This window comes from Pleurodeles waltl, chromosome 7, assembly GCF_031143425.1.
Source record: "Pleurodeles waltl isolate 20211129_DDA chromosome 7, aPleWal1.hap1.20221129, whole genome shotgun sequence".
Classification (NCBI taxonomy): domain Eukaryota; kingdom Metazoa; phylum Chordata; class Amphibia; order Caudata; family Salamandridae; genus Pleurodeles; species Pleurodeles waltl.
Genome location: NC_090446.1, coordinates 126,084,198 through 126,111,403, shown reverse-complemented (window position 1 = coordinate 126,111,403; position 27,206 = coordinate 126,084,198). Strand labels below are relative to the sequence as shown.

Below are 27,206 nucleotides of genomic sequence, written 5' to 3'. Positions count from 1 at the left end.
ACATATGCTGAAGCTTGACCACTTCTCGTTACTCCATGCAGATGCCTCCACCCAAGCTGAAAAATGACCAGAACGGCAGCACCACCTGTCAGTCAGAGATAAATCATGCCAGACCTTCATGTTCTGGGGCCTCCTCAGGATTTCGGGCATTGCTGATGAAAGCCAAGAACTTGGACTCCCACGTGCCCAGCCTGAAGAGGAAGCGAACGGGTTGGTCCATTATGTTTCTCTTCACTTTCTCTTTACTTGATTAAGATGAAAATGTTGTTACTGAGATTTTGAGTTTCTTTAATGAATGCATTTGTATTGAAGTTGATATGAATTACTGACAATGTTGGTATGTTGAGAGTAAAATGAGGATGACTTATAAGAAATTACGTGCAAGTGGTTAACAGGCTAGTTCATGGTGTGCATGTTGTGAGCATGGCCAGGGCTCAATGAAACAAGAATGGTGATTGATGATAGGAAGTAGTTGTCCTAAAAGTGAGAATGGTGTGTTTGGCGAGTGCCTCATACAATGACAAGGTCCTGGATAAGCTATAACTCATGATATCTCCTCAAGATTGGAGGTTGTTGATTATAACCAATATGGGATAAAGCACTTTTGACTGACTACTGATGAAGGGTAGCCACCTGTCTACAATTTGGAAGGGCTCATTATAATGATTTTATAGTTAAGGAAAGCTGGACCTCATGTCTGAAAGGTGAAGGCAATTTCCAAGAATGGGTAGTTAGTAAATGTTACACACCCTAGTTGCAATAGTCATTCAGCCCCATGCATGAGAGGTCCACTCGTTTGTAGGTACCAAGAGGAGAAGCCTTACTCCTTGAGAATGAATAAGGCATGAGCATGCATGGCTCTGCCCCCAATCAATCTTACCTTTTATGTTGCCTTCTCAGTAGTGAAAGCCCAGTAAAATCATGATGAAGTTGAAAAGTTGGCTTATATTGCTTAAGGACGTGAAAGCTTGCATACTGTTACCACTTTGATAAGCTTTTTCTTATACCATACCCCACACTTATTGTCTTATGTATTGGAAGTAGCCTCAAGCAGGATGTATATAATGGAGAAGCATCAACATCGTATGAACGACCCTTGATTGTTTTTCATTGTGTAGGAAAGTACCTCTTTTTTACATGGTCACCCGCACTTTTTGCATTGTACCTGACGCAATTTTGACTGAAAGTGCACTGGGTTCAGGCTAACCAGGTCCCCAATGCCAGATCTCTTTCCCTATAACTGCACAACTCACAATACCTTTGGCACTCCTTTAAGCCCCTACTAAATGGTACCTCTGGTACCTAGGAAATGGGTACCAGGGAGGGTCCCAAGGGCTGCAGCAGGCATTGTGCCACCCTCAGGGCCCCTCACCAAGCACATGCAGACTGCCATTTCAGGCTTCGTGTTTGGTGTAGCTAAAAGTTGAAGCACGACATGACACACCACTTGTGTGCCATGTCCCCTAACACTGTATACAATATATGTAAGTCACCCCTACAGCAGGCCTTACAGCTCTAAGGCAGGGTGTATTATATTCCATGTGAGGACATTTCTGCAAGAGCAGACATGCCCCTAGTATGTCTTTGTCGATTTTTGGACAATAGTGAGTGAACATGGGCGCCTTTTTAAGTGCATGTGCTGGACACTGGTCAGTATGAGTTCCCCGGCTACTTGATGGCTTCAGTGAAAATAAGAATGGTTGGTATCAAACATCTCATATTAATGAACCCTCACTGATGCCAGTGATGGATTTATTCATACATGCAACCAGAGGGCACCTTAGAGGTGCCCTCTCGCCCCCCCCCAAAAAAAACAAATACTATTACCCTAGTGCTGGCTGACTAGTTGTAACTGGCCTGCCACCAACAGACAGGTTTCTGACCCCCCCAGGGTGAGAGCCTTTGCACCAGGTGGACAGGAACAAAGTCTGATCTGGTAGGGGTGTTAGCATACCCCTCCCAACAGGATGACCTGCAAATCTGCATTCCAACGCAGGGGGCTTCAAAGAAGCCCGCTGTCCCTGGAATGCAGATCTGGCTTCCCTCAGATGGGTGATGCTGACCCTCTGCCCCAGGGCCCATTTGGCATTTGGACAGACTGGAAAACTAGTAATCAGTATGGTGTGTCCAATCTAAGGTCAGTTCCACCCCAAGGTGAGCTGCCTGATGTATACACTAATTTTGAAAGTCTGCCATCTTGGTGATGCCAGAACTAGGAACCCTGGGACAAGGTTATGCCCACTTCCCACAGGAAGTGGTATTAAAGGGGGCGTAGTGACCCCAGGGGTAAGTTGCCCATTGACTACTACCGTACACTCCCCTAAACACCCCTAAATTCAGTATTTAGGGGAGCCTCTGGCACCAGGAAATCAGATCCTGCTGACCTGAAGAAGAGGAATGACACTCCAGAGACTGACTAGGTGCCAACCCTGCCAGTCTGCCTGCTGATTTCAACAATTGCAAGAAAGACGCCTCGTCCTCCACCTGCTGAAACTTCCAAAAGCCTGGGAAGACTGCCAGCCTACACCCCAGCACAATAAACTCCTGTGAAATAGCAGAGCTACTTTTCTGCATCCTGCAGGCACCCACAAGAAGAACTGAAGGGATTTCGGACTGCCAAAACCCCACAACGGAAAGCACCACTGCACCTGTGTCCCCTAGCCAGCGTGGTCCCCAGACCCTCCAGATACAAATCCCACCTTTGTATCACCAGCTGTAGGCTTACCAAAGATGCCTGCAGCCTCTTTGTGCAGGCCCCCCTCTATCACGAGTGACCAGGAGAAAAAGACCCGACGCCTCAGGACACCTCTTCACACAACTGCCCCAGACCAAGGAGAAGAGAACCAAGGGTGTCTCCACATCTCCCCGTCTCGTAAGACCCAAGTCCATGTATACACCTGCAGCCTCTTTCTGCTGGCCCCTTCTACTGCGAATGCTCTGGTGACAGAAACCCAATGCCTAAGGACACCCCTGTACCTGGCTGTCCTGGCCCCAGGAGAAGAGGACCAAAGGTGTCCCCATGTCCCCAAGCATCTCAAGATTTGAACCCTCTTGTTGGTTCACCCCCACTGGGCCCCCAGTCACTGCCTGCAGTTCCTTTGCGACCGGACCGATCCCCATTGACTTCAACGGGGCACCTGACGCTGTACTACACCTCTACACCTGGCAACCCTAGTGTTGTCCGAGGTGACCTGTTGGTGTGGCCTAGGACCCTGCCTCATACTTACCTTAAGTCTGCAGTATCACCACCAGAATCCGCAACCACTATTTTCGATTTTTCTAGACCTAGTACCTTTAGCCTTTTTGGGCAGTGAAGTTCCCTAAGCTTAATAGTGAGGTGGGCAAGTATTATATGTCACTCGTTCCAAAAGTCGCTCTTCTTTCTGTATGCCCTCTTTCTCTTTCTCCATTCCCAGATGCCACCATAGCTTATGCCAGCAGACTTCTGATGAGATGGCCTCCGTCCTCCTTAAACTCAGGAAGATTTGTTTCGCTGCAGGCAACATGTGTCATCCTCTGCCTAGAGTACAGAGGATATTCCACTTCAGGGGGGCAGAGTTGCCTCTGCACAAGTGGCTGGCTTCAAGCAAGTGGCCTCTTTAGCTGTCTGAATTATCTTCCCCAAAGGGTGCTCTATGTGAACAGGACCACAGAATTTGAGTTAAAGTGCTTTCCCCTCCAAGTCCCTGACGACATTTGTTAGTTCTTGTCCCATTAATTATATGGATGCTTGTTTGGGTGCAGTAACCTCTATACAGCATTTTATATAATGTATTGTTCCAGCCTACGTGTGTTACAAAGTTATCGCCTCTCTGCCCAGTATTTCCTTCCATTGGCCACTCTCCAAGTGTATCCCTAGTTCCCTTTGTCTCTGTTCCTGGAACGTGAGTTTCTTCTCAGCTGCCTGAGTGTAAGGATGGCATTAAAATGTGAGAGAAGGTGGACCCCAGCGGTTAGATTGACCAGCTGTTTTTCATTGGACTTGAGTCCCTTTGTGGCCCTAGTCATAAGTGGGGCAGGTATTGCTTTCCCTCATCTAGCCCAAAATCCTCTAACACGTGTTTGCATGATTTGACTATCCCATCCCAAAAAAGGTCACTTAAAGTCTTACAGCCTCCCTCTTTCCACTTTGCAAAGGTCCATCTGCCTAGACCCAGCTAAAATCAGTATTATGCCTTAGTAGGGAAAAAAGGGAGGCTAATGAAGTTTGGGCACTGTACATGCACGATCTGTCCCATTCTTTCAGGGTAATTCTCTTGCTAGCGGTAATATAAAGTTTCAGTTTGCTGTCATTTCAGCAACCATACTACCTTGTCCCTCTGCATTTCATGTTCACCATGTTTATGCCGGTTTGTGAACAAATTACAGCTTTAGTGGAACTTTCAACATGACCGGTCTTCACCCTCTCAATAGGGGGGCCCTGTCTCAGATTACTCACTTTTTGCAAGCTCACTTTCTCATTCAGTATTAAAAGATGGAAACTCCATGGCTTTTACAGCAATTTTGGAAAAGGGTGAGCATTGCTGTTCTGCTCTCCTCACACTTGGGACCCCCCTTCAGTGGCCTAAATAATATTGTGAGGAACAGTCCGACCCACAAGTTTGACCTTTAGGCAGAGGGTCAGCTAGCACAAACTTTGTAATTGAGAACCGTTCACTGTTGTTACGAAAGTTGTGTGATCAGGGCCCTATGTTCCAGCCACCCATTTGATACCCCACCCCATGCCTGGGGAGTTTTCCTTCAGTGCCCCTGTTCTGCAGTCTCACCACTCTCAGGCCTCCTCTTGTCTCAGCCAACGAGTGCGGGGTTTGGCGGTTACTGACTTGTATCTCACCACTGGAGGCACATCCCTGCCAGACCCTCCACCTCACTTGTCTCACCTCCTTTTCAGCAGAGGTCCTCCATCCAGTGGCCACACAACTGCAGTTTACCAGCAAAGCTGTGGTCTAGGCAGTGGTATGCTTCCCTCTTTGAGGCCAGTAGCCTAGTTGCAGCTGGCAATCCCAGCCACAACCCTGTCGGTGAGTTCTTCCTTTCATGCAAAGTGGCACAGGCCTTGGCTTCAGATGCTATTCCCGCCCACCAGGCCGACTGCCATCATGTCCCTCACCTCCGTCTTGTCTGTTCTAAAGCAGGCAAGCAAGGGTGCACCACATGTTGTCTTGCTTCAAGCTCCACCACCCCTGACTCCCAGTACTTGATCTCCATCAGATTGTCTCTGCTGGCATAAAATTAGCCCACACGGTTGCTGAGTAAGGAGCTCACGGTCACGTCCACCACAAACTTGCACTTGGCTCTGTCCTCCTAAATGATTTTTCGATCATTCGACAGTAGAGCAAACATTTCAGGATTGGGATAATGCACATATCCATCTATTTACCATTAGAACAAAAAGTTAATGCTACAAGAGACAACGTAAATTGATAAGGCGAGGGAAAAGGGTTGCTTATTTAACACCATTGGCAAACCCAAAAGCTCACACCTTTTTGACCTATCTTTACCTGTGTTTTTTATGACGCTGCTGTTTTTATATATTTCTGCCCATGCTGTGCAGCATCAGAGAAAAAAGGAGCAGTGACACTAATGCATGCATGGTCTGTAGTGTAAGGAGAGAAATAAAAAGCTGGGCTAGTGAGGGAGCAATCTGAGTGCGTCGGCGCACAAGGTATTGAGTTGTGAGACGCAGAAGATGAGGGAGAGAGCAAGTGGGGGGAGGAGGAAGCAGCACAGAGTGTGTGGGGAGCAGGTATCGGTAGGGGAAGTAGCACACAAGAGAAAGCAAGAAGATAACCTGTACTGTCAAGGAATTCTTAAAGAAAAAAGTAGTTCACATAATGTCAGCAGCGGAAGGATACAAGCCATCCAGACTAAAGGATGATAAAGATACTGTGCTGTGGAGAAGGGACAAATGCAAGAAGAGGATGGAAATTCATTAAATAATAACCAAGCAATGTGACAAGATAATCAACCATTGGTAAGTAGCGGATGTGTGCTCTGTACATTTTCATTGTGGTTCAGAAAAGGTTTTACACAGACAGCTGATTGACAGCCAAGACCCAAAATCTTTAAGGGTAATCAAGTTAGATTTAAAAAGTGGCTTTTCTCTGAATCTTCAAAATGGGGTTCCCAAACTCTTAATGTCACAAAATACAGTGACTCTCAAGTAGTTATCTATAATGTAGTGGTTTTTGTTTTAGTGAAATACATTGCACAATTCACCCATGATGATTCGGATTGCTTCAGAAAACCCATAGTCCATTTATCCTGATTGATCACTCCGCGAACCTCATGTCTGTAATCTTAGCACCTTGACTCCTGGAGAACATTTGGGCATATTGAAGGGAGCAGCAAAACCACAGGTTGTATGGTTCTAAAGACCTTGGTTCTTTTGCTATAAGTTTGCGACTCTAAGGTCATCAGACCCTCACCATTCTATTCAACAAAGGATTGCTGCACACCAGTGCTTTAAATGGGCCGGTACTGTCCGGTACTGAGTACCGGCACTTTTTTATTTTGAGAGGGGGAGTACCGGCACAGCTCAAGAAAACCGTAATACTTTTAATTGGAGAGTACCGGCACTTCTCGGAAACAAGCAGGTACTCAGGCACAGAGTACCTGCACTTTATTTTTTCCATTTCAAGTACTGCTGCACACATTTGTAATCAGGCCTTGAAAAACCATAACCCGTTCCACCTCTCTCCCCCCCCCCCCTTTAAAATAGTGACAAGGGAACCATCTGGTAAGGATGAAAGCAGCTGGGTAGGTGTGTTCGTAGAACATTAAAATGCTGTGGAGGAATAATAAGAGATTATGATCATTGGTGTCATGCCATGGGGAGACCAGCACATTAACACCATCTTCCTACGCCAAAGTAGGGTGTCTCATGGATACGTCAAACAGCAGTTTCCTCACTCTTAGAATTGTTCTCTAGGCGTCCGCCGGATCTGGAAACTTTTCAAAGAAGTCTTCTTCGTGGTCAAAGTCATCCAGTAAGTTGAAGTCCAAATGCAAGACTAAGCATAAGAAAGTTAAGCTGGACTTAAAACAATCCAGCCCTCTGTCTAAAGAGAAGTTTCTAGAGTATGAAGGTGCCACTCGATCTCGCTTCTGATCCCCAGTTGAGGAGCTGATTCACCAATTTACCCTATTCACCCAAGTTTTCCAGGCCATCAATGAAACTGCAGCAGGTCAAGGCATTTATGGAAGCCATGCTGCATATTTTAGGCTCTCTCACAGCTCCTTCTGATGTGTTTTTGGGCACCAAGGACCCACAGAAGCTTCTAGATGGGGTTACGATGGTGGATCTTCCCTCCACAATGTCCAAGCACCTAGAACCCCCCTGCACGTTCAGCACCCAATCTAGATCTAAATTCCATTCTAGCTCCAAGATATGTGCTGGTCCCTTTTTCATCAGCATTGGTCCCAAATTCGATGGTGCTGCAAGGGAATCTGGTGCAGACTCAGATCTCTGTCTCAGAAATGAATCCGTCTCGACCCCAGCTGAGGTTGTGCTCTGATTCCATTCCAGTGCACCCAGTTCCACTGCAGCCTGATTCAGACAATATACCACTACTTCCATTGTGCCACCCTCAGACGGCTCCATCATCTTTGTTGGGTATGATTCTGCCCAGAATTTACCTTAACCTAGAGACAACAATGAGATGAGAAATGATTTACCCCACATTATGATGATGACAGCTTATGTATGGATTTACAGGGTTGATTCCCCCTTTAGGCCGCCAACGAAAGAGAGTGCTTTCTTTACTATGGTAGTTTGATGTGCTGCTAAGGTCTTGGACCTACAACTTTCTTCTTACAGTTAAGACATATATCCTTATTGAAGCCCTGCAACCTGGCCCTGCTTCCTCAAAGACCTAGCTTTTATTCACCAAAGCCTTAGCAAAAGACGCTCTGAAGGGCACTTAGTCTTATTCTTGCTCCTGCCCACCGGTGAAGAGGCAGGAGGCCAGACACAACAGACCAGCGGCTGGCAACTCTGATTTTCCTATGCAGCATTTTATCTCTGAGAGTTTAGTGGTCCAAGCTTCAATCAGCAGGTGAATCCTAATACATTTCCCACAACCACCCCAGACAGGGAGTCGAAAAGGATTGAGGATAGCCTTGATCTCATTCAGTGCGGTTTGCCTATTAGGCTGATATATGCATGCCCTCTGGGACATGGCTAGCAAGATCTTGCAGGCTGTCCCAAAATAATTTAGGGCCAGATGTACTAAAATACAATTTTGCATTTCCTAAATAGTGACTTCATAGAAATCAATATTTAGGAAATGCAAAATGCTATGTACAGAAATACGGATTTCCTAATAGCGACTCCTTCAAAGAGGTATCGCTATTAGGAAAACGCAAATAAGGAATCCCATTGCATTTGTGTCAATGGGTCGGTTTTGCATTTCCCAAATAAAGATTTCGTATTAGGAAATCACTATTTGGAAAATGCAAAACCAAAGAAGGCAATGGGGAAAATGTGGAGCACACATATGCCCAAGGGGCATGTGTGTGCTCTGTTGCAATTTAGAAAAAAGCATTTTGGGGTTCTTTTTTTAAATTGCATATGGTTACCATCGACTTCAAATAGATGGTAATTCCATTTCCTAAATGCTCAAATCGCATTTAGGAAATGCTTTGTACATCAGAATAGGAATCGCAAATAGGTAATCACTATTTGCGAATTCCTATTCTGGGGATCGCAAATTGCGATTTGTACAGGGTAGAAATCACAATTAGCGATTTCCTAAAGGCCTTTGTACATCAGAAAATGCAGTTTTACATTTCTTAACAGCCAGAAACACCGATTTGTACTGTTAAAAAATGTAAAAGGGCTTCGTACATCTGGCCCTTAGTGCCTCTCTCAAACCATCCAGATGATCATGATGGGGCCAAATGTTATTCGTGCTGGCTTGGATACAACTTATTGCTTGGTGCAAGCAGTCTACACTAGTGTGGTGTTTCATTGCCATGCTTAGATGTGATCCACTGGGTTTTCACGCGATGTACATATCCATTAGGGGTGCCTTATATCAATAGATCCCACTTCTTCGAAAACGCTGACTCCGCCTTAAAATGATTTAAGGAAAGCCAGGCCACGGAGTATTCTTTGAGCCTCTCGATCCCTCGCAGACAGTTTTCCCATCTGGTTTGTCCATTCCTTGGACACCACAGAGGCTCAGCTTACATGCAACACCAGGGCCCTCAGCCCGCACTACAGTCACCCCTGTTCCTTTTGTCGCTGGGAACAGGGATCAAGCAGGCAACGCCATGGTCACAAGTGCATTTATTTGCTTGTGCCTCCTCCCCTATGGCGTCCACATCCAAGCCACTTTAGCTCGCCATTAGCATTGCAAAACCGCTCTGTGAGAGGCAGGATCCAGACTCTTTCCACTAGGGTAGCTATCCATCACATCTGACTGATAGGTCCTTCAGATCGGTCAACAGGGCTATGCCCTTCTGTTCCTTTCAAACCTGCCTTACCTTCCTACCAAACAAAGTAGCTTTCAGAGGAACCCCTATCCATCTTACTGCAAAAGGTGCAAGCTCTTCTGTCCAAAAGGGCTATGGAGAGAGTCCTGGACTAGAAAATAGGGATGGGAAGTTGCTCATGCTATTCCATGTATTGTCATGTTTATTTCGGGGCTAAAACCCCATAAAACATACACAAAACGTAATAAAAACAGTAGCAATACACATCTGTCAATAAACATCCTACACCTAATTGTATTTAAACAAAGATGAAATAACCACTACATAGTGCTTGAGCTCCCTATTGAAAAATATCACAATTCATGAAGAAGGAAGCTCTGACTACAGAATACAACATTGGTTAATGAAAATAACCCTTTATTTCTAAAAACATTGATAGCAAAAATTATCCTTGCCTCTCTATACAACAGTAAGCATTTAACGATAAACATTGAGCTATACTGAATTCCAAACCTCACACAGGCAACAGATCTGCCAGTTATATATATAATAGAGAATTTAATTCTTCATGAAACTAGATAATAGCTTATATTGTAAATAGTAAAAACATAATTTAAGCCGACATTAGGATATAGGTTATAAAAACATTACAAATCCGAAGTAGTCATTTATTTCCATGAAGAAAAAAAGAATGAGAGCTGTTGGTAAAATATACAGGTAGAGCTTAAAATCAAATAGCTATACCGGTTAATGATATAAAGAGCTAAAAATGTTTAGGATGACCTTGTTTGTAAAGGATACTGCAGCCCATCCTTACCAGCCATATGGCATATAGATATTTACTCACAGTGTATGCGATTGGTGTTAGTCAGTAGTATCCTAGAAGTAGTTGGATAATGCCTAGTTCCTAAGTTTATACAAAGAGGTCTAACCCAGGTGCTTCTTGCTCTTTTGTTCAGTGGATAGAAGAATAACAGGTGATCTATGTCGTCTACATCCCTGCAAGATGGGCAAAGTGCTTATACATTGAAACTGTGCTTCAGTTTGCTTAAAAATTGGCCTTTGTGTAAAAAAACCCATCCTAATTTTGATATACAAGGTTCCAGCTTGGTAGGGTGTAGTAGCATCCATATAGGGTTCAAATGCTGGAATACACTTATGGGATAAAAAAAAACACTGTGAGACTTCCAGAACTTTCATTTCTATTAGGTAACTCAGTCATATGGAACCAGACGGCCAATTTAACAATGTTTCTTGTTCTGCCCTTTATAGTAGAACAACTACTCCAAAGTGATTCCATGCCTATAGCCTGAAAGTTAGATTTTATGTGGCAGAACCATGGGAGGGAGTGCATGTTATCTATGTCCCTAAGACCCCTAGTTAAGGCTCTTGTATATTGTTCTAATTCTAGAATTACACACAGTCTAATCCAGATTAAGAGGGGTCTTAAAGCAGCTATATTGCCTATTTGCTTGAGCTGTGTATCAAAGGATAACAGTACTATGGGTGTGCTTTGAGGTAAGCTAAGCAAAGACCTTAAGAAAGCATTTTCTGTACTGTCAACTCCTTCATGTTCACATGTCCCCAGATTTCAGCACCATACAAAGCTGCACTCAGGACTTTGACTCAATAGATATCAATGTCCAGCAAAACAGATCTCGGATTTGTTATTCTGTATCTTTTGATAACCGTAGACGCACGTGTAACAAAGTAATGTAGCTTTTGTGTAATTGCAGTGAGGAATTATCAAATCTAATTCCAAGGTAATCAAATCTGTCCACCTTCTGCAGTATAGATCTCTTAATCTTAAAGCTGCCTCTAAATGATTTATGAGGGTTGAAAAGCATATACTTTCTTTTGGCTGTATTCCCCGTCCAACCTCTCTCATTACAAAAGTCAGAAATGTTATCAAAAATATTTTTTTGCTCCATTGGGATGCAGGGGATTAGGAGAATATAATCAGCAAACAAAAGAGCAAATATGAAAGTGCCATCTAATCTTGGGAAACGTATGGGTACAGTCATTCAAAAAAACTCATCACATCATTAATGTATACAGAGAATAAAGTGGGAACCGTCATGGAACTCTGGCATACTCCTCTCTCAATTGGTATTTGGACAGTTAACTCACCCTGTGGTGCCCATCTTTCGTGGGTATAGTTAGCCTTGTGCAATCTAACAGTGGTATCTAACAGATCAGGGCACATGCCCATTGACATTGACCCTAATGTAAGTCATAGGTATTGCCTTGACACCAAGTCAAATGCCTCCCTAAGATCTACGAATCCCACGTACAGGTGATCCTTTGCCAGCTGTTGGTATTTCCAACAGATTACCATAAATCTGAATATCTAATCTACTGTGCTGACGCTGGCACGAAAAGCTACTTAAAAGGGAGATAATGTTATGGTTTCACTAATTCAGTCTTGCAGTTTATCTAAGACTTGATGGCAGAACACCTTCTGGAGGTTATCAATCAAACTGATGGGAAGGTAATTCCCGGGCTACTCCTGCCTCCCTTTTATACACTGGTATGATTTCCACTCCCCGCCAAGAGGTGGGGATATGTTCTCCTCCCATAATTCTGTTTGACAGTTTGTTAATGTAAGGGGCTCAAACAGCTAGCTCAGAGCGATAAAGATTCCCCAGTGTTTTATCATGACAGGGTGCTTTCTGGGGCCGCAAACAATGTATGGCTCTTTGTGTATCTTTTAAGGTGGAAAAAGGAGGTTGGTAGGTTTGACCTCTGAGTGAAAGTATCTATCTACATGATTAGGCACTGAATCAATTAGAGTCTCTCTAGTTTCAGAAACCTCAGCAACGTGTTTATATTGCCAAAGGGGTGGTAGATTATAGAACTTCAAGGGGCTGGAAATCAATACCCTTACTTTTCTTTGGCTGTAGTGTGCCAAAAAGCTTCAGTATTTCTAGATCTAGAGGCTTCTGCGAATGCCGGCGCAGTTCGCATGTATCCAGTCTGGCTTGGTATTAGAAATACTTTTCTTGTACCTTGCTCTGCAATCCCTAATCTTCTGTATGCTTACAAGCTGTGATTAGTTCCGATGTAGCCTTCCCATAGTTAACATTATACCATGGTGTGGTCTTAGGAATCAAAGGGTTAAGAGGTTGAACTTCAGTTGTACATATCGATCTCACAGGCCATGGTGCAACTCCAACAAAGAGTCATCGCTAGATGGATTGTCAACTAGAGGACCAAAGATTGAATTGAATGTGTTGAATATGTGCACCATTGTATCAGCCATAGAGGATAGTCTTAAACTACTTATTCAGTCTTCTATTGTTGCTGAGAAACTGTGCAGACTCCGACCTATAAATTCTAGTAGATTTACAAAATAAGGTTTTGCTGTAAAGATAAGCTTCAAGGATAATGGTCACTGCCAGATCTTACATGTACTCAAAAGTCACACATTGCATACTATATTTGTAGGTCCAATAGGATGTAATCTATCCTATTTTCCCCCTCCCCAAAAAAGGTCTATTCTCGGTGGCCATGCGGTTTGGATATACTATTACATGGACACATATCATACTTCAGTGTTGAAGACTTGAGTTGTATAGCAGTAGTGGACCATTTTTTTTAGTAGCTCTGCTTCCAGTCCTTCCATATTTGTAGTCACATCCTCAAGATCAGTAAAGGATGCAATCAAAACTATAGGTTCAAACATTACATTAAAATCTTTAGCAATTATTAATGGAAAGTTTTAGCACTATTTTAACAAATGGTGGTCCAGCTTAGCCTGTGTAGGAGACTCCTTACTCGAGCCGACAGAGTGATTGTAAATGTTTACAGTTACGCCATTTGACCCAATCCAATTACGCCAGGATCGTCAATTGGTAGTTGTTTAATACTCAGATTTAACCAAATCCATATCCAGATTAAAATACCACCAGGCTCTGGACAAGGTTGCCTCAATGCTGTAATTATTGTAGTAGGAGATGCACAAATGTTCTATAAACCAGGTCTCTTAGAGCCAAATCAAAGTCAAATTGACTAATATAATTGACCCATTCTTTATCTGCCATCTTAGCACTTAGCCCTGATGTATTTCATGACAGCAGCTATTAACTAGGAGAACAATCTGACTCTGCCAATAAAGAAGTGGGTAATGTTTGAGATTTAGGATCATGTTGATCTGAAGTACATGCAGGGAAGGAGTCGCCAAGCATCAATTACCTTTATGTATGCATGGACTATGTAGAATGGACTCTGATTTAAGATCAAGTAGCTGATTCTGAGAGCTGGATGTGTCCATAACGTATTTATGAAGTGGAATGCTAAGTACAGAGGGTGTCTACTGATTCCTTCTCTTAGGCCGGCTGAACTTAAGTTAGCCCACTTCAACTTAGGCGGGCAGAAGGGCCCAGACATGAAACTGCCATTTGCAAGTCCAGATTTTCTAATGAAACTAGCCGTGTAGAGGGTATCTTAGAAATCGTCAACTTTTTACCTCCTAGTTTGCAAGGATTCATAGGATCTGAAGTGTTTGCGTAACAAGATCTGAGACTACTTTTAAATTTGATGTTTGATCATGTTGTTGGTAAGGACCTAACACCCTGCTATTTCCTAGACCAGAAAAAGGACGGACACTTTTGTCCAATTTGAGGCTTGAATGCCTTCCTGCAGCAGGACAAATTCAAAACTCGCACAGGTCCTGCCTGCACTGGATTCGGTCTACTAGAGGGTTGCCTTTGGAACAGCATGAAACTCACTTTCTTGTGTCTGTCCTGCTGGCACACACATTACCTTCAGCTCAACGTTGCCCAAGACCATTTTCAGTTTGGCATGCTCCCTTTTGACTTGGCTAAAATTCCTCGATTGTTCATGAAAGTGATGTCAGTAGTTGCTGCCCATCTTGAGATGTTGGGGATGCCAGTTTTCCCCTCCCTCAATGACTGGCTGTTGAAGGTGAGCTTTCCAGTCAGTCAGAGGCCACCTCCAGAGAAGACACCCTTCTAGACATTGTTGGGGTTCTGGATCGAGCCAGAGTCACACCTGACTTCTTCTTTGAGACTTCCTTTTATAAGAGCTATTTTGGACACAGTGCATTTCTAGGGCCTTTTTCTCCATCCCAGTGAATCCAGGACATTGAGCTATGATGCTGATTTTTTCAGCTTCAGTCCTGGATCTCGGTAAGAGCAGCTTTGAGGCTTCTTTGCCGTTTCATCATGTACTCTGCTTGTCCACTTCACCGGGTGGCATATGCAGGGTCTGCTGCGGGATTAGAAGTCTAAGTAGGCCCCGCACTAAGGAATCCTTTTGGATGTCATCCAGGTTTTGGAGGAGACTGCACAAGATTTTCAGAGGTGCCTGTTCAACCGCAACCTGATCTGTGGTAGACGCCTCTCCCTTCCTGACACAGAACTGACGGTAGTGAGAGGTACATCACTGCTTGGTTGTGGAGGTCATATGGGAGAGGTGGAGATCGCAGGACTCTGGTGTGTGTCGGAAACCAGGCTTCAAATCAGTCTGTTGGAGTTGCAGGCCATTAGTCTGGCATTGAAGGCGTTCCTACGTTCTTCAAGGGGAGGCTGGTAAATGTTCTCATGGACTATACCACTGTCCTGTAATACTGCAACAAGCAGGTCTGGGTGGGCTCCTGGGGTTAGGTGTAAGGAGGCTGTGCGCTTTCGTAGGTGGTTGAAACGTCACAGCATCTAGCTGGTTGTTAACCACCTGCAGCATCCTTGGATGCCAGGGCAGATAAGCTCAGGCAGTGGAATGTTAGAGGGTCACGAATGCCAGCTACATTCCAAGGTGGCACTAGGTATCTTCCAACTACGGGAGAACCCTGGCTAGATCTTTTCTTAAACTTTTGCAAGTTGCAGTTCTCATGAAAGCTCTCCCAAGAAGATGCATTTCAGCTGGAGTGGTACAAGGATGCTTGTATGCCTTGATTCTGCCTCTCCTGCCAAGAATTCTGAAGAAAATCAGAAACACCAGGGCCCACTCATTCAAGTACCCCAGAACTTCTGAGCCTGTGACTATTGCTTCGGGAGGATCTTCAGTCTCAGCAGCACGGCAGGGTTCCCCATCCAAACATTCACAATCTATACCTCCATGCTTGAAGATTATATAGCAGCAGTTGATGGCATTTTATTTGCCACCCAAAGTTGTGGATGTCATCTTGGCTTGCCAGATGCTGTTCCACAAAGTCTACTTATGCCAGATGCTTGGACAGATTTGTGACCTGGTGTGACATCCGTTAAATTGACATTTTGAGGTGTATGTTTTATTATTAGTTTTGTTCTTGGCATTGCAACACCTTTTAGTGGGCGCAAAGGTTATTTATCGGCCCTTTCAGCCATGTTTTGTTTACTGGACCAACCGTAATTATTTAAATCAGCAGTTGTGATCGGTTTGACACGCATAGTCTCGTGTATCAGCACAGTGCCCGCTTCACAGACACCATGGTTCATGTTTCCGATGGCATTTGCATTGTTGAATGCTTTTGTTTGGTCGCGCTCATGGCGGTATGTTGTTTCTTCCTCTTCCTTGTTTTTTTTCCTCTTTTATGGAGTGCAAACTCAATACAAAAGTATTAGAGCGCTTTAAATATTGTTTTGCAATTTTTTCATAGGCCAACTCAACACAAAAGTATCATTATTTACTTTTTTTCTGCACTTTTTCGAAGCGCAAAGTCGACTTGAAGGTATTGGAGCACTTTATTTTTTTTTTTCAGTTTTATATAGTGCAAACTTGACACAAAGGTATTAAAGCGCTTTACATCACCACCGGTTACATTACACAAGGACACATTCATTTTTGGTAGCAAGGGGAGATGAAGTGATTTGCCCCGAATCACAGGATGTTAAGCCGGCGCTGACATTCGAACCATGTTCCCCAGTTCCGAAGTCGGCAGCTCTGGCCATTACCCCACATCCTTTCCCCTAGGGTTCTTTGTTTGGTGTGTGTTGCAGGTGGGGGAAGTCTTCTTTTGGTTTGCAGATATCACTGTTCTTGAAGCCACTTCTCAGAACGGAGGGAGGCTGGACTGTAAACAACTTAAATGGAACGATAAAGGTCGCTTACAAAAACCAGTGATCGTTTGTAAAGAGGTCATCGGCAGGCAGCAGTTCATCAGCTCACGATCTCCAGGACATCTGGTATTCAAAGTAAACAAATGCACGTTTTCCTGCTGCTGTTTCATATTACAGTCTTCTATGGGATTTCATTGCTAACCTCTACATTTGCTTACAGTTACTCATTGTTTGCGACACGTAGTGTTCTCCAGCTACCTTGCCTCTTAATGTGTCACACGGGCTATCAGTGGTTAAGATTAATCAAGGAGAGGTTCTCTACTGTAGGATTTTGTTCCAATACCACATTGGTCTCTGTAGGTAGTTTGTGTGGTGTGGATTATTTTCACATATGTTGTTTGTAAAGTTGGAGTTACTGTGTCCTCCCTAGCTTAACTTCAGCAGTACTAAGTATGTAGTAGAGTGGGTGTTCATACATCCACTACACTCAAACCAAAACACATAGGTAAAAGACATTGGGGGTCATTACGACCTCGGCAGTCTTTTCGCAAGACCGCCGAGGTACCGCCGTGCTGAAGACCGCCAGTGGTGGCGGTCTTCCGCGCCACGTATTATGACCGCTGGCAGGCTGCTGTCCTTTTTCGTACGGAAAGCCGCCAGCAGCCATACTGGCAGAGGGTGGGAAAGTGGAGGTTGCTCAACCTCCACCGCCACGTCAACAGAACACCGCCCACTGAATCACGTCCCATGATTCGGTGTAGCGGTGTTCTGGTGGCGGAGCTGCCCCCATGGATCCCGTCCCCTCCCGGAGGATCAACGGACAAGGTAAGTTGACTGTCCGTTAGGGAAGGGGGTGGGGGGGTGTTTTGTGCGTGCATGGGGTGTGTGCGTGTGAGAGTGTAGAGGGGGTGAGTGAGTGTAGGCGTGCGGGCGGGTGCTGTGTGTATGGGAAATGTGTGCGGGTCGGACGGTGTGCATGTCTGTTTGCATGTGTTGGGGTGTATGTGTGCGTGTAGGGGTGTGTATATGTGCATGATGGGGGTTTGTGCATGTAGGTGAAGTACTGGGTTTTTCAGAACCCAGCGGTGCCAGGGAACACACCCTAAGACATCGAGTCCCTCCTGTTTCAGACTACAGAAACACAGAGTCTTCTTGGTGAAGTCAAAGATCTTGTTTATTGGCTGCAGCCAGTAACAGGTATCCTAGAAGTACAACACGGTGTATATTCTCAGGAGACTGCTCCCTTTGCAAAGCTAACCTTCTCTTTTATACAAAATATTATGCTTTGGGCAAACATTCCTTATTTTACAGTTGACCATTCACATATTTTCACTACAAAGAAATAGCAGGTTTATGATGACAAGCCCATATTCCAGTTTGTCCAGCCCTCAATCAATTACCCGGCAAGGCTTAGTACTTTCATCAGATATCGATGGACCCCCAATATAAACGGGCACCTCCTCCTTGTAAAGCAAGTCATAAAGAAAGAAACAGGGACAGGTGTGTGTAAGATTAGGCATGGTTTGTGTGTGATGAAAGGTTTATGATGTGTTGTGCCTTGATACTAATCTCATTCGGCCACTGGGAAAGAAACTGGCCGAACAGGTTTGGCTTCAGGCAGTGGAGTCAGCTTTCCCAGGTCACAGAGGAGTCAGCAAAGATGTACGTGTCCTTCAGACTCGTTTTCAGCATTAGACATTGGCCTATGTGAGGGCAATCATAAAATGGCTGTTGTTTAAATGGAACACGAGGGTTCAGGACGGAAACTCTGATATTCGGGTGATTTTGTTACCCGAATATGAATACAATGCTTGTGCATACTATTCTAATCATTCCCGGTCTGCTGATACCAAAATCGCTGTGATACGACGACGTTTATAACACGGGTCCAGAATTTTCAGTACCACAGACCCTCCTTTTGCCCTTACATAGGCAATAACCTATACTCACGCTAATCTGAGTCCAGGTCTATATTCATAAAGTCGTTGAGATGTTGCTGTAGCATCATCCTATTACTTAGCTCGTCCCTTGATACAGGTTTCCTTACACACGATGTAGCACAGAGGCCACATATTGCAGGAGCACACTGTACACACAGACAGGACAGGAAAAGAATGGCTAAGATCATCCCAATGACTATCAGAGTCTTCCATCCCCAGGCGGATATCAGCTCCCAGAACCACCCCATCAATGACCAATCTCCTTTATCCACGTGAATAGATTCAGAGATCTTATGCAGTTTGGAAATGGCCTGGTAGACTGTCGGAGCGTTATCTGGGATGAAAACACAGCAACTTGATTGGATCACTTTACATACCCCACCTCGGTCTGCAAGTATGACGTCTAATGCGACCCTGTTCTGAAGAGTCATAAGGCGATCCGACTGGAGCTCAGCAGTCAAATTACGAAGGGCACCGGCGGTTTCAACTACCGTGGATTCAACCACCCTTGTCAATTGCCTTATGTTCCTGCTGTTAACCATAGGTCCCCAAAACGGCAGAAAACCCTTTACGAAATCTCCAAATTCTTGTCCTGTAGTGTCTTCTTTACTTATGACACCTCTAACTATCCTTGTCTTATGGTAATCTGCCGCGGCCGTGTAGGTGGGAGGTAACAGGAACGAAACAAAACATGTGCCTGAGAAGTCAGGAGGCAACCATGTATTGGCTTTATTATGGCAGATGAAATAGGTACCCTTAGCTGCTAAGAACGAAGGAGAAGTCTGAGACGCAAAAACATATGTTTCAGTGCAGATACTTTTCCCTAACTGAGCTCTGGGATTCTTGCCATTACCTTGCAGACATAGGTGACCCTGATGGGGTACAATCCAAATCGGGGAGGATCTATTTGCTCGCTGGTTCCCACTCAGAGTAACTCCATATCCTGTTATGTTCCATCCAATATATGCTAGTGTCTCATCTCTCGGGATAGTCTCATAGGAAATATCTTCCCTAATCATATCTACTATACCCTTAGCTAGAGCACTATTCTTATGATTATCTTTCACAGAACGTAGGGGGTTGGCTTCATACGCGTATATGAACACCGTTCTATATGCCCATACAGAACCATTATGGCTGAAAGGCAGGACCAGATAAGGAATACCTTTATCAGTAGTATGGGGCATAAGACCACACACCCAACAGTTAGTTGTGTTCACTACTAATTGGTGTTGGTGTAGAAGCTGAATGAATGAATTGTTGACAAACTCTAATCTTCTGGCAGACTCGTGTTCAGGCAGGGGGTAAAAAGAATGCGAGGAAACAGTAGAAGGAGGTATGGGCTGTGTAATGGGTGCAAATGTCACTTGACATATCCTATTAAAAACGTCATTACACTAAGCAACATGAAAATACATAATATCAAAAATCGTTTCTTTGTCATTATTATACCCATTCTGGCTTTAAAGTCCATCTGTCTGGCAGGTCTCTCATTCTTGAAAAACTCCATCCTCTCTAATTGCTGCTCGTGGTGGTAGGGTGTTCTATGCTAGGGAATGCTTCTGTCAGTCCAGGGCAACTCCCTTAGACCGACCAGAACTGTCGACCTAACGTCTTCAGCTGCACTCCAAAGACTTGGGCAACCACGACCCTACAGCTGAACCTGGATGGCGGTTCGAAAAGAAAAAAACAAAAATAAGAACGTTTCTCAGATGAGAGAGCTGCACTTTAAAAAAGAAATAGCAAAGGAACGGGAAAAAATTATTTGTCCTTAGTTCTTGGTCTCAAATTATAACGGCTTTTTCCAGGTACTGTCTGGTTCTGGAACAAGAGTTCAGGCTCTGTAGTGTTCAATCGAATTGACGGTGGCACAGCTTCTTGCAAATTATTGTCACTTTCTTGTTCAGAAATTGTTCCTTTTACACGTGCATCGCTAAATGGCAAAAAAAACGAGGCACAGTCTCAGTTTCAGAGTCAGCGATCCCCTCCTGGACCCACCAGTCATACAGTAGAGGAAAAGGGACCTTCTTGCAGTGTACGCCGTGGATCCAGTTCTTTTTCCCTTCCACTCGAACAGCTGATCTTGTTGAGAGAAGGACGAGGTAGGGGCCGGTCCAACGGGGCTGGTCATTCTTTGTCCGCTGGAAGTTCTTGACCAGTACCCATGATCCAGGATCGATAAGATGTCCTGGAGCTTCAGAGACCTGAGGCAGAGTATCGTGAACCTGTTGGTGTAGAACACGCAATTTAGCCGTCAATTCATACAAATAATCAAGCAGCACAGGGTGTTCGATCTCACTGAATTTTGTTGGTTTTGGCACTCCCCATATGTTGGCCGGGCGGCCGAACACAATTTCATAGGGACTAAGTCCCACTCGCGAATGCACAGTCATTCTTGTTGATAGGAGTGCTAAAGGCGGAGCGTCAGGCCATTTAAGACCAGAGCTTGCTTGTATCTTTGCCAACTTCAGTTTTAGCGTGCCATTATAGCACTCTACTAGTCCAGCTGATTGGGGGTGATTTGCAGCGTGGAATTTTTGCTGGATACCTAGCCCTTCACATACTTTTTTCATCACTCGACCCACAAATTCACTCCCATTATCACTCCAGACCATTCTCGGCATTCCAAACCTAGGGAAGAATTCTTTGACCAGGGCTTTAGCTGTGGATAAGGCAGTGTTGTCTTTTAAGGGATATGCTTCTACCCATCTTGAAAAAGCACAAACAACAACGAGTACGTATTTCAGATTGTTGCACCTTTCCATGTGGATGAAATCTAGCTGCAAAACCTCGAACGGATACGTTGGAGGTGCAAAATGACCAGCTGGAGTTGGGGTTCCCCTACCAGGATTGTATTTCAGACACACCATGCAATTCTTGACCACATTCTCTGCACATTTAGGAATTCCAGCATTTTGCCATACTGGAGCCAACAACTTACAAATCCCTTTCACACTGATATGGGCCATTCCATGAGCCATTGTCACCACTGCAAGCACATACGCATCGGGTAACAACCATCGCTGATGTTCTGACAAGTCAACCCAACAACCATTTTCATCCAATTTACCCGTACTTTCTTTCCACACACAACTCTTTCTCTGAAGCTTCAGCTTGAATAGACTTCACACCCTCTATCGTATCTTCACATATTCCAACGTCACCAACCCATCTTGCGGAGCCTGCAACATACATTCGATTCATCACATCTTTTGCTGTTTCTTTTGCGATTTCGTCAGCAAATGCATTTCCACGACCAACATCATCAGTAACCTTCTTGTGTGCACTGCATTTCACAATCGCAACTTGTAATGGCAAGGTCAGTGACTCAAGAAGCTCATTCACCAACTGACCATGCTGAATTTTAGTTCCATGCGAAGTCAGGAACCCACGTTCTTTCCACAATCGTCCAAAACTATGGGCCACACCAAACGCATACTGGCTGCCGGTATATATGGTCACTTTCATTCCTTTCGATAACGCACACGCTCTCGTAAGTGCAATCAGCTCTGCTGCTTGAGCTGAATTATGTGGTATACGTGCAGCTTCAACGATCGTATGCAAAGTTGTGACAGCATATGCTGCAGTCGTATCACCATTCGGAAGCTTGAAGCATGAACCATCCACCCATAAGGTACCATCACACTTTACAAGAGGAGTATCTTTAAGATCTACTCTTCCTTTAGTTTCTTCTTCTGTCCTAAGAAAACAATCATGTTGTTCAACATCATCTGTTTCTACTGAAATTGGCAATAACGTGGCTGGATTCAACGTATTGCACCTCTTTATGTGCACATGACTCGCTAACAGTGTCAACTCGTAACCTGACAATCGAGCACTAGTTAAATGCTGTGTCTTGGTCCTGTTTAACAACGTGTCCACTGCATGTGGAACCATCACAATCAACATATTATTCATCACTAACCCAGCAGACTGTCGAATAGAAACAGCTGCTGCCGCTGTGGCTCTCAAGCAACTCGGCAATGCTTTAGCTACCGGATCCAAAGTTGACGAAAAATATGCTCATGGGCGCTGCTGGTCTCCAAAAGACTGTGTCAGCACTGACAATGCACAACCCTCTTTCTCATGGACATACAGTGTAAAGGGCTTACTGTAGTCGGGGTACCCAACACAGGAGCCGAACACAATGCATTACGCAATTCGGAAAAACTTTTCTGACAATCTTCAGACCACGGAACGGGGTTTGGTGTATCTTTATAGGTCAATGCTACCAAAGGTTTGGCCAGCAAAGAAAAATTTGGTATCCATTGTCTGCAGTATGATATAATGCCCAAGAAAGCACGTACTTCTCTCTGTGTCCTTGGCACACTCAATTTTGCAATTGCCTGAATTCTTTCTGAGGTCAGTTTCCTTCCCTCCTTCGATAAGAGATGACCTAAGTAGGTCACTTCTTGTCGACAATATTGCAGTTTTGAAAGGGACACTTTGTGATGTAAATCAGACAAATGACGCAACAACAACAAGGTGGCTTCTTTACAAATCTCTTCAGTATCTGTAGCAACTAGCAAATCATCAATGTACTGAATAAGGGTAGCGCCGTCAGGTAAAACAATTGCATCAAGCTGTGTTTTTAAAGCCTGACTAAATATTGATGGACTTTCACAGTAGCCTTGTGGAGCGCGTTTGAAGCGGAAACTTCGGCCTCCTAAACTGAATCCAAAAATATCCCTGCTCTCCTCTGCAATCGGGATGCTGAAGAAAGCATTCTTTAAGTCAATCACGAGAACCAGGTGGCGGAAGCTGGAATCATAGTCAATATGGCAGTGATATCAGGAATAACTGGAAACTGTGGCACAACTATTTTATTTACCTCTCTAAGATCAATCACGAGCCTGTAAACAGGTGGCTTTGAGGGGTCAGTACGTTTCAAAACAGGCAGAACAGGACTATTACAAACGTTGCCTCTTGTCTCTTCAATTACATCTTTTTCAATTAAATCATAAATGATCGCTAGCAACGCCTTTTCACCTTCACTAGAGATCTTGTATTGTTGAATGCGTGGTAATTTAACATTGGCTTTCAATGTCACAACATAAGGCGCTATTTCCAAAAGACCCACATCATTAGGACCAGTAGCCCAAATGATATCAGGAAGAAACGACAATTCGGTTGGAAGTTTATCCTTCGACAAATACATTGGAGAGACCATTTTCCTACCCAGTGTAAGTTGTACTCCCGAAGGAGAACAATATAATGTTGCATACAATCTTTTCAACAAATCCAATCCTAACAAGTTTTCACCACAACCTGTCGTCAGAATAAGGGGTGCTTCCAATTCACAAGGTCCAACAGAAAGGGACATAGGACTAGAAATCGGGTTCCTAACCGGGGCGCCAGAAAAACCTACTGAAACATTCATCTCGCCAGACAAAGGTGCGCCAGGGAGTTTTGAGTGCATAATAGAACTCTTTGTAGCACCAGTATCCAACAGAAAAGGCTCCGACACACCTGAGGTAATTACCTTAACATAAGGTCCATTCTGATCCACTGGAACTAAAAAAAACTCCCTCTCTTCGTCTATGGCTGTCCTAGCAATTATTACCTTCCAAGTTCTCATCTTCTCCATAGTAGTCGTCAGCATAGTACTGAGCCGTCCTACCAGACGTGTTATGTTGCTGGTCAAAACTATTCATTGAGTTTTGAGACGGAAAGTAACGCGTGTTCTGGGGAAAACTTCCACGTCCTCTACCTCTAGGAGCTTGTTGAACACCTCGACCTCTTGCGCCAGAAGCACCATTCGTACGCTGTAACAAAATAGGACAACTATACTTGAAATTACCCTCTTCTTTACAATATGAACACTGATTGGGACCTACAGGAACACGTGGTTGAGAAAACTCGAACCTTTGCGAGTTTCTCTGGAACTGTTGAGGTTGCTGATAGTTACTCTGACCACCACGTGGCGGATACGCCTGTTGTAAAAGAACCTTTGTCTTTAATTCTTTAGTTTTCTTGTCTGCTCTATCCTTCTCATCTTTATCCCTATTTTCGTAGTACTGTGCAGTAGCCAATATTTGTGCTGAAGAGGAAACGGCCCAAGAACTCTCTGAATCCTTCAATTTCTTACACAGCTCTGCAAGCAAATTGTGCACAAACTTGTCAACGAACAACCGTTGACCACCTTCTGTACTCATATCTTGACCACTGTGGTCGATAAACGTTTCCTCAAACCTGGTGAAGAAATCAGACACTGTTTCATCTTTCTTCTGCTTACACGCAGATAGTTTATCCCAATTCACACGCATCGCAGGCATTAAAGTCTTCATGTAAGTAATGATCCTAGCAGGCAGTTCTGCTACCAAAGGCTCAGGCTTGGCACCACCAACTTGTCTATCATTTGCAGCACTAATATTAGCCCATGAGTCACCTAACTCTTGTGCATGATCTGTATGGCGAATCAATCCCCACAAAGGCTGTAGAACAACATTCCCAAATAACATGTCTATGTCGGCTAAATTCATAATGCATGAGTCTGCCGTCTGTGATAATTCCTTATAATACCCTGCAGGGTTTTTACGGGGATCAGGCAAAGTCTGCTTGAGGGCTAAAACTTCAGCTCGCTTTCACGGAACATGTACCCAAACACGCTGAAAATGAGCTAGGACAGCATCAATTTGATTAGCAACATCAGCCTCAACGGCGTCCTTCCATACCGGAGGGACTTCTCTCATTGGGTACTGTCGCACCTTTTTTTTAACAGAAGAGTAATGTTGGAACAATGACTGAGAAGGATCCTTATTCCTAAAGGACAACAACGTCGCAACTGCTTTCTCAACATCAGAACCCACAATCGTGCCCTTTGCAAACTCAAACCGTACACAGCACAAATCAGGCGGATTTGTTTCCAAATCATTATCCTCGAATTCCTCACAAAGGAAAGCACACATTTTCTCAAAAACGTATCTTTGTTTTGGTGCTCCCCATTGACGGAAGACATCCATAACAGACTCTACATCGTATCTTAAAGGGTAAACAACCCATTTACGCGCCATACGGTCAAACATTTCTCTCTCTCGAGAATTAGGCAGTTGACTACGCGACTGCTTACGCTCCGAATCTGGGGTCACACCAGACGACCCAAAGAGAGGAAATATAAGGCTGGCAACAGTATCTGTCATTCTCTGTCGGACAGAAGGAGAAGTTGATGAAAGAACAGGAGGAAAAACAGAGGGAGGCAAGGCAGACGCAGAAGCAGACGCAGAGGCAGTATCAGGAAGAACACCAGAAGAGGCAGTCGATGTAGTACATAAAGTCGTAGGAGGTACAGATGGAGCAGGTAGCGAAGTCGGTGGCCCTTGAAGGGGCTGCGCCATAGTAGTAGGAGCCAACTGAAAAGGAGCTGGCGGCTGTGGAAGAACCTGAGGCACAATAACCGGAGGTTGCACAGCTAAAGGTTGCGGAGGTGCTGTAGCATTCTGCGCATAAGGGGGTGGCGACCTCAACAAGTGCGACATGAAAGGATCTTTCTTAAGTTCTTTTGCTGCATCTTGCTGAAGAAGCGGGAGAACTGGATAACATTTATCGGTCACCAATTTACGTTGCCTGTGCAATTGCTCATTCATCTGTTCTTCATCATCTTTAAACTGCATAGCAGCTTGCATTATCGAGATACCCTCTTCCCTCTTATTTCTCTTTGCTAATTTAATTTCCTTTTGTTTGGCTTCCTTACGCCATAGGCGGAAAGAGTCAAACATCGCCAGCCGGGCTTTCTTCTTAAAAAGTTTAACCTCCAGATTATTCAGAATCTCTGTGTCAAAACTACCATATTGGGGCCATTTTAAAACTCCATCTTTCCTGGTGTATCGGATCCATACTTCATTATATGTGAGGGGGCCTATGCCATGTTTCACATATAGTTCATAGGTTGGAGTTCCAATCGGAGGAACCGGACACGAGTCCTCCAATCGGGAATCCCTATTATAACCAAGACAAAACAAATTTCCATGTCTGCTAAGACCAGGCATCTTCGCTCTCCAGTCTAGCTTCAAACTTCAAAGGATTATCGAATACGATAGTCTTGTGAATACACGAATCCCTCTGATTTGGAACTTGCAAGTACCAAAGCCAAGATCCCAAGGGGATACCAAACTAAGAACCAAACTAAGGACTGGGAGACGCTCCACTTATACTTAACTGAGGTATCGATGACGTCACCAGAAGACTCGTTTATCGTTTCGCTCTACCAAATCATCAAGGGTCCAAAACAGGGCGATAGTCAGGGCAGCAGTCCTTCGTAGCCGTCAGAAAGCGGGGAACCTCGCAGCAAAGACTTGCGGACCACGTCGACATACAGGGGTCGATGAAGTGGCGGCCTTCCTCCAGAATTTTCACACGAAGCTCCTCACGAACCTCTGGCTTGGACCGGTACCGCTGAAATCGCCCCACGTTGGGCGCCAACTGAAGTACTGGGTTTTTCAGAACCCAGCGGTGCCAGGGAACACACCCTAAGACATCGAGTCCTTCCTGTTTCAGACTACAGAAACACAGAGTCTTCTTGGTGAAGTCAAAGATCTTGTTTATTGGCTGCAGCCAGTAACAGGTATCCTAGAAGTACAACACAGTGTATATTCTCAGGAGACTGCTCCCTTTGCAAAGCTAACCTTCTCTTTTATACAAAATATTATGCTTTGGGCAAACATTCCTTATTTTACAGTTGACCATTCACATATTTTCACTACAAAGAAATAGCAGGTTTATGATGACAAGCCCATATTCCAGTTTGTCCAGCCCTCAATCAATTACCCGGCAAGGCTTAGTACTTTCATCAGATATCGATGGACCCCCAATATAAACGGGCACCTCCTCCTTG

The 27,206-nt window shown here is 44.4% G+C and overlaps 1 protein-coding gene across 3 annotated transcripts in view; it reads left to right on the top strand.

Annotated features, from left to right (window-relative positions):
* RTEL1 (regulator of telomere elongation helicase 1) overlaps positions 1-27,206 on the top strand; it is a 224,484-nt gene that overhangs the window by 107,657 nt on the left and 89,621 nt on the right. For all 3 annotated transcript variants that reach the window (XR_011205455.1, XM_069243277.1, XM_069243278.1), the window contains exon 26: positions 42-210. Coding sequence is in view for 2 of the 3 variants with exons in the window: in XM_069243277.1 (XP_069099378.1) it covers positions 42-210 (169 nt within the window). In the remaining variant the exon portion in view is untranslated. The remainder of the gene's footprint in view (positions 1-41; positions 211-27,206) is intronic.